We start from the raw sequence: 15,856 nt of genomic DNA on the forward strand, positions 1-15,856 counted from the left end.
CCCCCCCCCCATTCTCCTCACACCTCCGGCCACCCCCCCCATTCTCCTCACAGCTCCGGCCACCCCCCCCCCCATTCTCCTCACAGCTCCGGCACCCCCCCCCCCATTCTCCTCACAGCTCCGGCCACCCCCCCCCCCCATTCTCCTCACAGCTCCGGCCACCCCCCCCCCCATTCTCCTCACAGCTCCGGCCACCCCCCCCCCCCCCATTCTCCTCACAGCTCCGGCCACCCCCCCCCCCCCATTCTCCTCACACCTCCGGCCACCCCCCCCCATTCTCCTCACACCTCCGGCCACCCCCCCCATTCTCCTCACACCTCCGGCCACCCCCCCCATTCTCCTCACACCTCCGGCCACCCCCCCCATTCTCCTCACAGCTCCGGCCACCCCCCCCCATTCTCCTCACAGAAATGTCAACTGATATGGACAGCACTGGCCCCGCCCCTTTCTCACCACTTGCTGATACTTTACCCCCCCCCAGTGCCTGGCAGCCCTCCAGTACCTCACTATTAATTACAAGGCTTGATCTGCTAAAAAAAAAAAAAAAAAAAAAAAAGGCCTCAGCTGTGAAGAGGTTAATAAACACAAATCTGCATTTAAAACAACATAATTGAGGATTTTTATAAAACAATAATTCAAAATATAGACAACTTTAATGGCACCACAATGGTGAGGTCAAGAGAACGGACATTGGTTCCCCACACTGTGACTACTACATTTACAGCACGGCACAAACATTGATCGACGGCTTCACTGTGATATAGATACAGCGTATTGATCTGTGACAACCCTGGTTATACGTCGGTGGTAATACACAGAGCCATGGTGGGTGGAACTAGGCTCTGACTGGCGGCCATGATGACATACTAGTGTAGAGAACAAAATGGCCGACCTATCTGTAGTGAGAGGATAAAATGGATTCCTGACATCCAGTAACAGTAATAAAATACGTGGAAGGAGAGATATATATTTCACTAGTGATAACTACGTCCCTCTTCGGGATTTGTTCCTTGGCTCAGAAAACACAAGACATGATTCAAAACAACTGAAGGAAGTGAGGGATTCTGGGAATCCGAGGTCCAAGATGTCCCTGGGCTTCAGGGGATTGTGATTTCATATCTTTGTTATTGCTCCCCAGTAATGTGTGGTTCCTTTCTATACGTGGGGTCGCCCCCTGCTGGGGGAAATGACAGGAAGGTCTCTTAGCTGCTAGTGCCGCTCCTGGCACTGCATGGCCATCTGAACGCTCAACTTCCTAGCGATCTCTCCGATTAAAGTCCAATACTCGTCAAAAACTGATCTTCTTGTCCCCGTCTGCGTCCAGCGAATCGATGAGCTTGTCCGCGGCCTCCTTGTTCTGCGTATTCTGAGAGAAGACAGAATAAGGGAGTGAGAAGACTTATGGTTACATTGACACTCTACACTCTGATTAATGAGCTAAAGGGATCTACACTCTTAATTATACAACGTCAAGGACCTTGCAGCCCCCCCCTGCCCCTAAGCATCACCCAAATCCCACCTCCCCGGGCACCGCCCCACTACCCCAATTGGCATCTTGGGCCACACTTTCTACCCACTACTAACATGGAGGCGCATCCAGGCCAGTGCTCACACTATGTCATTCAGTGTTTTAGGCACCCCCTAAACGCTGGCTCCTTGTCTACTTTCAATCAATGGTCAAAATAGGACAATATACGGCGGTACGTCATGCCGGAACTTCTTCCCACTGCTCACCACTTGGTAAGCAGTTGCTTTAAACAATTTTTTTGTCTCCAATGCAGAAGCCATTGTGGGTGAGCTATTTGCATAGGCCTCAATGCATTGTGGTCTCCAGGAAAATGGTTGACACCTGATATACGTCAGTAATAGAGACACATTGTAAGATAAAAGATAATTCACCTGTATTTTGATAAATAGCTAAAATTAGGGCTAACATTAATTTTAACCTATTAAATTAACTAAAGCTTTGGGGGCTAGGTGGTCCCCGGCCAGTCAGTTACATTTCCCATACCACCACTTATAAATGTCCACTTCCACTGCTGCTTTAATCCTATGAGAACTTCTCATTATAATAAAGTGCCTCAGACTATAGTTATGAAGGGCTATAATGTGACGAGACCCCCGCTCACCGTCAGGACGTGCTGCAGCTCACGCGACACCATCTTGCGGAACTCCTTTTTGTTCATCTTGTCATCTTTCCCTTTCCTCTCTGCGTAGATGTAGAAGTTACGCACTAGAACTTCAATGGCCGATTCCAGCTCGCTGCAGCCTGACGCCATATGTGTGCGTCACCGAGAGCACCCTGCAGGCGAGAGAGAGAACGTTACTATGTGAGACAGGGAAATATGACAGAGACTGAATCATCTCTAACCAGACTCTCCAATTATAAAACTGGAAAGGGAACATATCACTCGGCCCTAGTGCTGGAAGACAAGAATGGTCACGTGTGGCCAGCATTAGATTGCAAGCTTATGTGGATGGAACTACCTTTACATTCACACAGCACTCGGTGCACTGCAAGACGTACTCATCACCCCCCAACAGTGTGCTACTAGATGTACTCTCATTACCACCCCAACAGTGTGCTACAAGATGTACTCTCATTACCACCCAACGGTGTGCTACAAGACGTACTCTCATCACCCCCCAACGGTGTGCTACAAGACGTACTCTCATTACCCCCCAACGGTGTGCTACAAGACGTACTCTCATCACCCCCCAACAGTGTGCTACTAGACGTACTCTCATTACCCCCCAACGGTGTGCTACAAGACGTACTCTCATTACCCCCCAACAGTGTGCTACAAGACGTACTCTCATTACCACCCAACAGTGTGCTACTAGACGTACTCTCATTACCCCCCAACAGTGTGCTACTAGACGTACTCTCATTACCCCCCAACAGTGTGCTACTAGACGTACTCTCATTACCACCCAACAGTGTGCTACAAGACGTACTCTCATTACCCCCCAACAGTGTGCTACAAGACGTACTCTCATCACCCCCCCAACAGTGTGCTACAAGACATACTCTCATTACCCCCCAACGGTGTGCTACAAGACGTACTCTCATCACCCCCCAACAGTGTGCTACTAGACGTACTCTCATTACCACCCAACGGTGTGCTACAAGACGTACTCTCATTACCCCCCCAACAGTGTGCTACTAGATGTACTCTCATCACCCCCCAACAGTGTGCTACTAGATGTACTCTCATTACCACCCAACAGTGTGCTACAAGACGTACTCTCATTACCCCCCCAACAGTGTGCTACTAGATGTACTCTCATTACCACCCAACAGTGTGCTACAAGATGTACTCTCATTACCACCCAACAGTGTGCTACAAGACGTACTCTCATTACCCCCCAACAGTGTGCTACTAGACGTACTCTCATTACCCCCCAACAGTGTGCTACAAGATGTACTCTCATTACCCCAACAGTGTGCTACTAGATGTACTCTCATTACCACCCAACAGTGTGCTACTAGATGTACTCTCATTACCCCCCCAACAGTGTGCTACTAGATGTACTCTCATTACCCCCCCAACAGTGTGCTACAAGACGTACTCTCATTACCCCCCAACAGTGTGCTACTAGACGTACTCTCATTACCCCCCAACAGTGTGCTACTAGACGTACTCTCATTACCCCCCAACAGTGTGCTACTAGACGTACTCTCATTACCCCCCAACAGTGTGCTACTAGACGTACTCTCATTACCCCCCAACAGTGTGCTACTAGACGTACTCTCATTACCCCCCAACAGTGTGCTACTAGACGTACTCTCATTACCCCCCAACAGTGTGCTACTAGACGTACTCTCATTACCCCCCAACAGTGTGCTACTAGACGTACTCTCATTACCCCCCAACAGTGTGCTACTAGACGTACTCTCATTACCCCCCAACAGTGTGCTACAAGACGTACTCTCATTACCCCCCCCAACAGTGTGCTACTAGACGTACTCTCATTACCCCCCCCAACAGTGTGCTACAAGACGTACTCTCATTACCACCCAACAGTGTGCTACTAGACGTACTCTCATTACCCCCCAACAGTGTGCTACTAGACGTACTCTCATTACCCCCCAACAGTGTGCTACTAGACGTACTCTCATTACCCCCCAACAGTGTGCTACTAGACGTACTCTCATTACCCCCCAACAGTGTGCTACTAGACGTACTCTCATTACCCCCCCAACAGTGTGCTACTAGACGTACTCTCATTACCACCCAACAGTGTGCTACTAGATGTACTCTCATTACCCCCCCAACAGTGTGCTACTAGATGTACTCTCATTACCCCCCCAACAGTGTGCTACAAGATGTACTCTCATTACCCCCCAACAGTGTGCTACTAGATGTACTCTCATTACCACCCAACAGTGTGCTACAAGATGTACTCTCATTACCCCAACAGTGTGCTACTAGATGTACTCTCATTACCACCCAACAGTGTGCTACTAGATGTACTCTCATTACCCCCCCAACAGTGTGCTACAAGATGTACTCTCATTACCCCCCAACAGTGTGCTACTAGATGTACTCTCATTACCACCCAACAGTGTGCTACTAGATGTACTCTCATTACCCCCCCAACAGTGTGCTACTAGACGTACTCTCATTACCCCCCAACAGTGTGCTACTAGACGTACTCTCATTACCACCCAACAGTGTGCTACTAGATGTACTCTCATTACCACCCAACAGTGTGCTACAAGATGTACTCTCATTACCCCCCAACAGTGTGCTACAAGATGTACTCTCATTACCACCCAACAGTGTGCTACTAGATGTACTCTCATTACCACCCAACAGTGTGCTACTAGATGTACTCTCATTACCCCCCAACAGTGTGCTACAAGATGTACTCTCATTACCCCCCAACAGTGTGCTACAAGATGTACTCTCATTACCCCCCAACAGTGTGCTACTAGATGTACTCTCATTACCACCCAACAGTGTGCTACTAGATGTACTCTCATTACCCCCCAACAGTGTGCTACTAGATGTACTCTCATTACCCCCCAACAGTGTGCTACTAGATGTACTCTCATTACCCCCCAACAGTGTGCTACAAGATGTACTCTCATTACCACCCAACAGTGTGCTACTAGACGTACTCTCATTACCACCCAACAGTGTGCTACTAGATGTACTCTCATTACCACCCAACGGTGTGCTACTAGATGTACTCTCATTACCCCCCAACAGTGTGCTACTAGATGTACTCTCATTACCACCCAACTGTGTGCTACTAGATGTACTCTCATTACCACCCAACAGTGTGCTACTAGATGTACTCTCATTACCACCCAACAGTGTGCTACAAGACGTACTCTCATCACCACCCAACAGTGTGCTACTAGACGTACTCTCATCACCACCCAACAGTGTGCTACTAGATGTACTCTCATCACCCCCCAACAGTGTGCTACTAGATGTACTCTCATTACCACCCAACAGTGTGCTACAAGACGTACTCTCATTACCACCCAACAGTGTGCTACTAGATGTACTCTCATTACCCCCCAACAGTGTGCTACTAGATGTACTCTCATTACCCCCCAACAGTGTGCTACTAGATGTACTCTCATTACCCCCCAACAGTGTGCTACTAGATGTACTCTCATTACCCCCCCAACAGTGTGCTACTAGACGTACTCTCATTACCCCCCAACAGTGTGCTACTAGACGTACTCTCATTACCACCCCAACAGTGTGCTACTAGATGTACTCTCATTACCACCCAACAGTGTGCTACTAGATGTACTCTCATTACCCACCCAACAGTGTGCTACTAGATGTACTCTCATTACCCACCCAACAGTGTGCTACAAGATGTACTCTCATTACCACCCAACAGTGTGCTACAAGATGTACTCTCATTACCACCCAACAGTGTGCTACTAGATGTACTCTCATTACCACCCAACAGTGTGCTACTAGATGTACTCTCATTACCCCCCAACAGTGTGCTACAAGATGTACTCTCATTACCCCCCAACAGTGTGCTACTAGACGTACTCTCATTACCCCCCAACAGTGTGCTACTAGACGTACTCTCATTACCACCCAACAGTGTGCTACTAGATGTACTCTCATTACCACCCAACAGTGTGCTACAAGATGTACTCTCATTACCCCCCAACAGTGTGCTACAAGATGTACTCTCATTACCACCCAACAGTGTGCTACAAGATGTACTCTCATTACCACCCAACAGTGTGCTACTAGATGTACTCTCATTACCACCCAACAGTGTGCTACTAGATGTACTCTCATTACCCCCCAACAGTGTGCTACAAGATGTACTCTCATTACCCCCCAACAGTGTGCTACAAGATGTACTCTCATTACCCCCCAACAGTGTGCTACTAGATGTACTCTCATTACCACCCAACAGTGTGCTACTAGATGTACTCTCATTACCCCCCAACAGTGTGCTACTAGATGTACTCTCATTACCCCCCAACAGTGTGCTACAAGATGTACTCTCATTACCACCCAACAGTGTGCTACTAGATGTACTCTCATTACCCCCCAACAGTGTGCTACAAGACGTACTCTCATTACCACCCAACAGTGTGCTACTAGATGTACTCTCATTACCACCCAACGGTGTGCTACTAGATGTACTCTCATTACCCCCCAACAGTGTGCTACTAGATGTACTCTCATTACCACCCAACAGTGTGCTACTAGATGTACTCTCATTACCACCCAACAGTGTGCTACTAGATGTACTCTCATTACCACCCAACAGTGTGCTACTAGATGTACTCTCATTACCACCCAACAGTGTGCTACTAGATGTACTCTCATTACCCCCCAACAGTGTGCTACTAGATGTACTCTCATTACCACCCAACAGTGTGCTACTAGATGTACTCTCATTACCACCCAACAGTGTGCTACTAGATGTACTCTCATTACCCCCCCCCAACAGTGTGCTACAAGACGTACTCTCATTACCACCCAACAGTGTGCTACTAGATGTACTCTCATTACCACCCAACAGTGTGCTACTAGATGTACTCTCATTACCCACCCAACAGTGTGCTACAAGATGTACTCTCATTACCACCCAGCAGTGTGCTACAAGATGTACTCTCATTACCCCCCAACAGTGTGCTACAAGATGTACTCTCATCACCACCCAACAGTGTGCTACTAGATGTACTCTCATTACCACCCCAACAGTGTGCTACTAGATGTACTCTCATTACCCCCCCAACAGTGTGCTACTAGACGTACTCTCATTACCCCCCCAACAGTGTGCTACTAGACGTACTCTCATTACCCCCCAACAGTGTGCTACTAGACGTACTCTCATTACCCCCCAACAGTGTGCTACTAGACGTACTCTCATTACCACCCAACAGTGTGCTACTAGATGTACTCTCATTACCACCCAACAGTGTGCTACAAGATGTACTCTCATTACCCCCCAACAGTGTGCTACAAGATGTACTCTCATTACCACCCAACAGTGTGCTACAAGATGTACTCTCATTACCACCCAACAGTGTGCTACTAGATGTACTCTCATTACCACCCAACAGTGTGCTACTAGATGTACTCTCATTACCCCCCAACAGTGTGCTACAAGATGTACTCTCATTACCCCCCAACAGTGTGCTACAAGATGTACTCTCATTACCCCCCAACAGTGTGCTACTAGATGTACTCTCATTACCACCCAACAGTGTGCTACTAGATGTACTCTCATTACCCCCCAACAGTGTGCTACTAGATGTACTCTCATTACCCCCCAACAGTGTGCTACAAGATGTACTCTCATTACCACCCAACAGTGTGCTACTAGATGTACTCTCATTACCCCCCAACAGTGTGCTACAAGACGTACTCTCATTACCACCCAACAGTGTGCTACTAGATGTACTCTCATTACCACCCAACGGTGTGCTACTAGATGTACTCTCATTACCCCCCAACAGTGTGCTACTAGATGTACTCTCATTACCACCCAACAGTGTGCTACTAGATGTACTCTCATTACCACCCAACAGTGTGCTACTAGATGTACTCTCATTACCCCCCCCCAACAGTGTGCTACAAGACGTACTCTCATTACCACCCAACAGTGTGCTACTAGATGTACTCTCATCACCACCCAACAGTGTGCTACTAGATGTACTCTCATCACCCCCCAACAGTGTGCTACTAGATGTACTCTCATTACCACCCAACAGTGTGCTACAAGACGTACTCTCATTACCACCCAACAGTGTGCTACTAGATGTACTCTCATTACCCCCCAACAGTGTGCTACTAGATGTACTCTCATTACCCCCCAACAGTGTGCTACTAGATGTACTCTCATTACCCCCCAACAGTGTGCTACTAGATGTACTCTCATTACCCCCCCAACAGTGTGCTACTAGATGTACTCTCATTACCACCCAACAGTGTGCTACAAGACGTACTCTCATTACCACCCCAACAGTGTGCTACTAGATGTACTCTCATCACCCCCCAACAGTGTGCTACAAGATGTACTCTCATTACCACCCAACAGTGTGCTACTAGATGTACTCTCATTACCACCCAACAGTGTGCTACTAGATGTACTCTCATCACCCCCCAACAGTGTGCTACTAGATGTACTCTCATCACCCCCCAACAGTGTGCTACTAGATGTACTCTCATTACCACCCAACAGTGTGCTACAAGACGTACTCTCATTACCCCCCAACAGTGTGCTACTAGATGTACTCTCATTACCACCCAACAGTGTGCTACTAGATGTACTCTCATCACCCCCCAACAGTGTACTACTAGATGTACTCTCATTACCACCCAACAGTGTGCTACTAGATGTACTCTCATCACCCCCCAACAGTGTGCTACTAGATGTACTCTCATTACCACCCAACAGTGTGCTACAAGACGTACTCTCATTACCCCCCAACAGTGTGCTACTAGATGTACTCTCATTACCACCCAACAGTGTACTACTAGATGTACTCTCATCACCCCCCAACAGCTCGCTGACAGACATATGCCTATAACCACCTGACACTGCACAACATGGGAATATCCTGCAATGTGACACATATAAGAACTGAAAGCACTGTGTTCTATGTCAGTTTTATTTATATATATATATTGTTATAAAAATCAAATTGAAATTATGCTACAATTATTTTGCGGTAGAAGTCTGTCAGTTTGGATACTATTTTATTTTTTGCATAATTCATATATTTATTGCCATCTTTAAATTTGAAGTTCAGGTTCTTAATTATTTTTATACTTCATCTAAATCACAGGTTAGCAACCAGTGGCTGTTCATCTGTTGCAGAACTACAAGTCCAAGCATGCCTGTGACATGCCTATTAGTAATTGTGCAGCGCTGCATTGAATCTGTTTGTGAATGCTAGAAAATAATGCAGCTAATCCGCCATCTGGATTCACTAAAACCTGTTAAGCGTTCCTCTTATGCCCGGGGAAGGAGAGGCGTCCCTCTTATGCCCGGGGAAGGAGAGGCGTCCCTCTTATGCCCGGGGAAGGAGAGGCGTCCCTCTTATGCCCGGGGAAGGAGAGGCGTCCCTCTTATGCCCGGGGAAGGAGAGGCGTCCCTCTTATGCCCGGGGAAGGAGAGGCGTCCCTCTTATGCCCGGGGAAGGAGAGGCGTCCCTCTTATGCCCGGGGAAGGAGAGGAGTCCCTCTTATACGCAGATAAGGAGGGTCCATTTTATACGCAGATAAGGAGGGTCCCTCTTATATGGAGATAAGGAGAGTCCCTTTTATGCTCAGAGAAAGGAGAGTCCCTCCATGTCCTACAATAGATGCCTAGTGCAGAATGCACAGGGGAATTGTTAATGGCCAATGACGGCCAATGACCGTCGCCTCTCCTCCACTCTAATAACCTCATCCCACTCCAGAATTCAAGACTTCTCCCGAGCTGCCCCCTTGCACTGGAATGACCTCCCTCGCTCCATCCGTCTATCCCCTAACTTGTGCTCCTTCAAACGGGCACTCAAAACTCATCTCTTCCTCAAGGCTTACCAGCCCTCCACTTAACCCTCTTTCCATGCTCGCTCTCATCTCCTAGATCCTCCTTTGAAAAGGGTGCGCTTGCTCCCCTCCTCTGACTCCCTCTGTGCCTACTGTCTGTTGCCCTCCCTTTAGGATGTAAGCTCAAATGAGCAGGGCCCTTCTCCCTCCTGTCTCTCTACCTTCTCTTCTGCTCCAACCTCAATATTCTTGACTTTCCTGGAGCATCTGAAGTCTCGGTATTACTCGTTTATTGTTCTGTACTGTTATTCCCTGTACTGTCCATTGTTTGTACTGTGTTCGGCGCTGCGGAAACCTTGTGGCGCCTTATAAATAAATAATAATAATAATAATAATAATAATGATAAAATTAAACTCCTAATCCTCACCTCCACAGCTCTCACCCCCCCCCCCCTCCCCAACCACACTTCTCCACTCACATTCCTGCCCGTACCCTTTGCTCTGCCAACAACCACCACCGCACAATCTCACTGCTCACCTCTGCCCACTCCCGCCTCCAGGACTTTGCCCGGGCCACTCCCAGGTTCTACCGTCCAAGGCTTCAAGTGTGCCCTTAAGACTCATTTCTTTATTCATTTATTATATCAGCCTCCTCCTAACTCCCTTGTCCCGGGTATCACCCCCAGTCAGTCCCACTCTACTTCTGTCTCCCCCTCTCCTTTAGGATGTAAGCTCTCAGGAGCAGGGCCCTCTTGCCTTGTGTTCTCCTTCTACTATCCCATCACCCTCTGTACTACTTGGCCCGCTTGCCTAGCCCTGTTTTCCTGAGCTCAGTCCGACTTCCCGCTAATTACTACCTGCACTGTCACCCGTTGTCCCAGAAATAATCTGATCTGCGATACTATGTTACCTGCGTATTATATGTTTATTCAGAATGTCTGGTCTTTGTAGTTTGTTTTTCATGTATCATGTGACCGTTTGTGGCGCCTTATAAATAAAATATAATAATAATAATAATAATAATAATAAGACATTTTCTTCTCCCGAGTCCCCTTCTTATAGGTAGGGGATCCCTCCCATATTAATAAGACTGTCCTCTCCCCCCTCATATATGCACCCACCCCCCTCAATCTGTGTTTTCCTTCCTGTCATTGAATTCTATTCTTCCCCTGCAGAGAACACAGCTCTCTGTACACACAGCATATGTGTGCGATATAATATAATATATGTGTGCAACATAATATAATATTATTTATATGTGTGCGTGTGTGTGATATAATATAATATATATGTGTGTGTGTGTGTATATAATTACCAGATGGCTGTACAGCTCCCGTCCTCTTCTTCCTGAGATCTGACCTCTTCCTCTTCTCCTGTATCCTGGTTGGTGTTTCCCTGTCGGTCACACCCACTTGTACTGTGTCTGCAGTATTTTCTCCAACATCTCCCCACCCTGACACACCCCCCCCTCCTGCAAAATGCTCTGCTTATCTGCCCAATGTCATTACTATTACCTGGACTGTATATCACAGATTCTCCAATATCTCCCCTCCCCCCATTCCCTGCTGCAAAATGCTCTGCTCCCCAACTCCCCCTTCATTCTCTATGGCAGTTACCTGGGCTGAACTAATGCAGCCATGAGAGAGGGGGGTTCTCGTTAAGATCAATGAAGCAACTTAGCCCAGGGAACTGCAATTAGAAAATAAGTGGGAAGGTTCAGGTCGGTGCAGCCTTTGTTCTATGACCTTTGTGTCCTATATACATCAACACAGGTCCCTGTATGTGACAGTGTTATTCAAATAAAGCAATTTTTTTTAATGCTGAAAAGGTTTTTACATATTTTTTTAGGTTTTTAAATATTTTGAATCTACTTTATATACAATTTTTATTTTTATTTTGTATTTTTATTAGCGGAACTTAAAGCCCAAAGTCTGGGCATTCCGTTCCACTATGCGTGGGCGATGCGGCTCTCCGGCTTACCCCTACGAATATCCCGTGAGACAAATCCAGGCCAGCGATAAGTTAACCCTTACGGCTCCAGACCAGTATCGCCGAAGCAACTGGGGACCTCACAGCTGCCGGGACAATGTGTTATTGATAAACCGTGGTGATAAGTGATCATTTAATCACTGCGGTAAAGTAGCAATAGAAAAACAAATCATACTTCTCGCCATATTGTAAGTTTAAAATAAGGAGCGGGCGCTCACAAAACTCCTGCTCATCGAGCGACAATTAACTTCGAGAACTTGTGGTGCTTGTTACGGAGCCTCCTACGGCCATGATGGACGCTTTCCTCTTCTGTTCACGCTGCGCGGACTATGTTCTTACAGGACTATGGCGTTCCGGGGGCCGGAACAAGAAATAGAATATGTTGCAGGGCGTATCAAAATTTAAAGAAAAACCAAATAGGAGACTTATACTGCAAAGATACTTTTAGAAATGAACTTTAGTATGAAGAAAAGTGGATGGGGGGGTGTAGAGTTGGGTGGGTGAGTGGGCACTCCATTCAATTCAATGCACAGAATCCTTGGTCTCCCATGATTTGAAAGAGAATATAATAAAGCATACCTCCCAACTTGTCAGCCCCCACTGGCGGGACAGGGGGTGTGGCCACGTTACAACGGGGGCGTGGCCATGCTCCCAGAGGTCTGCCTAGCGCTGTACCATTATATACCTCCCTTCCACCAACATTCTCACCCACGGGACAAACATGCACCCTAAAATCGGGACAGTTGGGGGAATGATAAGGGACTGTTCTGCCTCTGCAGGAGATATGTCAATACAGAGTGTAGAAAAAGATCCCTTGAAAGTAGACGCACATAACGATATATATAAAAATATCCAGGTAATCAGCGCAGAAGCAAATTAGCTATATAAATGGAGGCTGCAATCCTCCGCAAATGTAGAAAGACAAACAGAAAAAAACAAAAATACAGCGCTAATACACAGAAATAATTCATAAACAATTATATGTCCCAACGCGCTCAATAATACTTTGTAATACTACAGTCCAGTTCTGAAATGTTAATGAGAAAACGGTACTGTTCACTGTGATGATGTATAGTAGCGGGGTTCCCTGTGGTAATGTAGCGCTGTCCGAATCCTCTTATATTGGAATAGAGGAAACTTCCACTGACAACTAGCGATGGACAAGAGATGAACAATAGTTAGTTGGTAAAGCGTGAGGTGACTATCTCCAACCACGGTAATGAAGTTTTCCACTTTCTTTATACAGAAGAATAGACCGAATATCATGGTGAGCTGGAGATATTAAGCAGACAACCTGCAGAGCAACGCGTTTCGCTTTGTATAGTAACTTCCTCTCAAATTCTTCAGTTATTCCTCTGAGGAAGTTACTATAGGTAACGAAACATGAGAGAAATAAATCATAAATAATTATAAAAGGTCTTAGTGCATTAGTGGTTTTATTACCGCTGTGTTTTTCTTTTTTCTGTACACGCGACACTCTTCTGAATATGCGCTGGTTTGTCGAGTGTGCAGTGGACGTCCCAGTCCAGCTGAACTCTCAACTCTCGGCCTCCCCCACACTGCGGACTGTCGCTAGCTGGGAGGGCGGCTGTTTGCCGGGCATTGGCCATCTTGCACTAAAGCTGTGCACTCTACCCGTACTTGCAGGGCCTGATTAAGGGTCACAGCTGCCCGAGGCTACTACACTAGTTCCCCCCCCCCCCCCCCTTGTGTAAATAACATTTTTGTATATATAGATATATATCTGTAAATAAAATTGTAACACATTAATACATAAAACACACTTCATTATGCACTTCCTCTCTTACCTGATCTTGCAGTGTAGACTACCTGGCGTTCTCTTTTGCTTGTTCTTGGAGTGTTGTCCGTTGGCTTCTGGAAACCTGGGAGTCCTGGATTTAAAAAAAATTGCAAAAATTGTATTATAGTGCACAATTTTAACAAACCCTGAATGATACAAAACAACCCCCTAGTACAGACAGACAATAAAATATATGAAAATTACTTACACTCCTATAGTAACATCTACCAGCCCTGTATCTAGTATTTAGTATTCTAGTGACCGCTGAAACCACAGTCAGCATCAACATCACTGCCACACAATACAGAAATCCTGCCCTCTAAAAGCTATTTCATCACCTCCCCACCAATTCATCCCCCCTGTCATTATCATCAACCCACACCAGACAGTTTATGACCCCCCCTATCCAATTCACTAACCCCCCCCCCCCCCCCTCTAGCCAGTTCATTACCTCCCCATTTTCACTCCATTAATCCCCCCTATCCAATCCATACTAGCAGATCATTAATCCCCCCATATCCAATTTATAAGATCCCCCCCCCAGTCATCTCCCTCCCCTCCACATCCGATGTGTCACCCCACTGACATTTAACAAGCACTTACCTTGCTGTCTTCTGTTCTCCTCTGACCAGATGCCGGCGCTTCTGTCATCTTCACACGCAGCTAACAGCATCCGACGCTGTTAGCTGCAGGCACGCTCTGCGTGATTAGTGTGGTCAGGTGAGATGTGAGATCTCACGTGACCACATTAAGCAATACACTGATAGGGCAGCTAACAGCGTTGGATGCTGTTAGCTGCGTGATTGGGCACAGGAACATGCGGGACCGCCCCCTTGAGGCCAGGGGCGGCCCCATTAGAGGAGAAAGAAGCCGATCACCGGCACTTGAAAAAAAAAAAAAACCCAAAAAAAACCAACAGCTTGTCAGTGTTCCGCGCTGCGCCCCCCCAGGACTCAGCGCCCCAGGCTGCAGCCTGATCAGCCTAGTGGTTGATCAGGCCCTGCGTACTTGTCTACTCTCCCAGAATGTCCGAGGCACTCCCAAATTTCGGATCATTTTCCCGGTCCCTGGGAGTGCCAGCTTTTCTCCCGTACCCCGCCCACTTCCTAGTGAAGTTAAAATTACTTATGAAGTGTTATTTTTGTGCTAGTTTGTTTTCTATATGTCACATTGTGATTATTTAATCTACCATTGTCTGGTCACCGTATTTGGATTACAACATATTTTAATAGAGGGGTTTTCAGCAAGTTTTAACAGCATATAGATTAGGACATAAATCGCTCAGTCGGTATATAAAGTTATTAAGAACTTTGTTATAGCAAAATAAAACAACATTAAAAAAATGGCGGGAGGAGCACAAGAAGAGGATAAGGGAGGGGGAGGAAAAACAGATTGGAAAAGAAAGATGAAGGCAACGAAAGAAGCTAAAGGGAAAGGAATGAAGGGGAAGGGAGGGAAGAAAGGAAAAAAAAAAAAAAAAGGACTAGGAAAAACGAAGGACGCTCAACCCAGTGCCTTAACGGGTATCAGGTATGTAGTATGAGATTTGATACTAAGTTTATGGTGTCAGTATCTACCTCAAGAGGTCCTTGGTTGTTCTACTCCGCAAGAAACAAGCCAAGGTTGCCAGGTATTTCAGAGTTTGTTAGGTCGGTCATTAAGTATACTCGTAATATGTTCGCAGCGGTAAGTCTGCCAAATTCTATTTATTATCTCAGGCAGCGTTGGGGGTTCTAGGTCTTTACAACTTGCCGCCATCGCGCATTTGGCAGCATTAAGACTGTGGCTCACTAGCGCTGTTTCATGTTTGTCAGCGCCAGGTACTGGCCTGTGTAGGAGTGAGTAGGAAGGACATGGAGGAATTTGTATCGAAGTAACTCTATGGATTAGATTATGTACCTTTTGCCAGAATCTGACCATCTTAGAGCATGACCACTAAATGTGTAAAAAGGAGCCTGTCGGCAGGATCTCCAACAAGAAGTGGAAGCGCCAGGGAATATAGCTGTTAGACGAGTGTGGACCAGGAACCACCTATAAAGTAGCTTGTACGCATTCTGTTCGAGTCCTGATCTCAGCCCAA

General features: G+C 46.8%; 1 protein-coding gene across 1 annotated transcript; it reads right to left on the reverse strand.

Annotated features, from left to right (window-relative positions):
* Nucleotides 1-634: 634 nt before the first annotated feature.
* On the reverse strand, nucleotides 635-11,395 carry S100A16 (S100 calcium binding protein A16). Its single transcript, XM_075193231.1, is given in 4 exon segments — nucleotides 635-1,293; nucleotides 1,295-1,366; nucleotides 2,130-2,302; nucleotides 11,302-11,395. Coding segments are annotated over 3 exon segments (306 nt in total). The 5' UTR covers nucleotides 2,280-2,302; nucleotides 11,302-11,395; the 3' UTR covers nucleotides 635-1,209.
* Between the last annotated feature and the right edge of the window lie 4,461 nt (nucleotides 11,396-15,856).

The sequence above is a fragment of the Mixophyes fleayi genome, chromosome 12, assembly GCF_038048845.1.
Source record: "Mixophyes fleayi isolate aMixFle1 chromosome 12, aMixFle1.hap1, whole genome shotgun sequence".
In the NCBI taxonomy this organism is placed as follows: Eukaryota; Metazoa; Chordata; class Amphibia; order Anura; family Limnodynastidae; genus Mixophyes; species Mixophyes fleayi.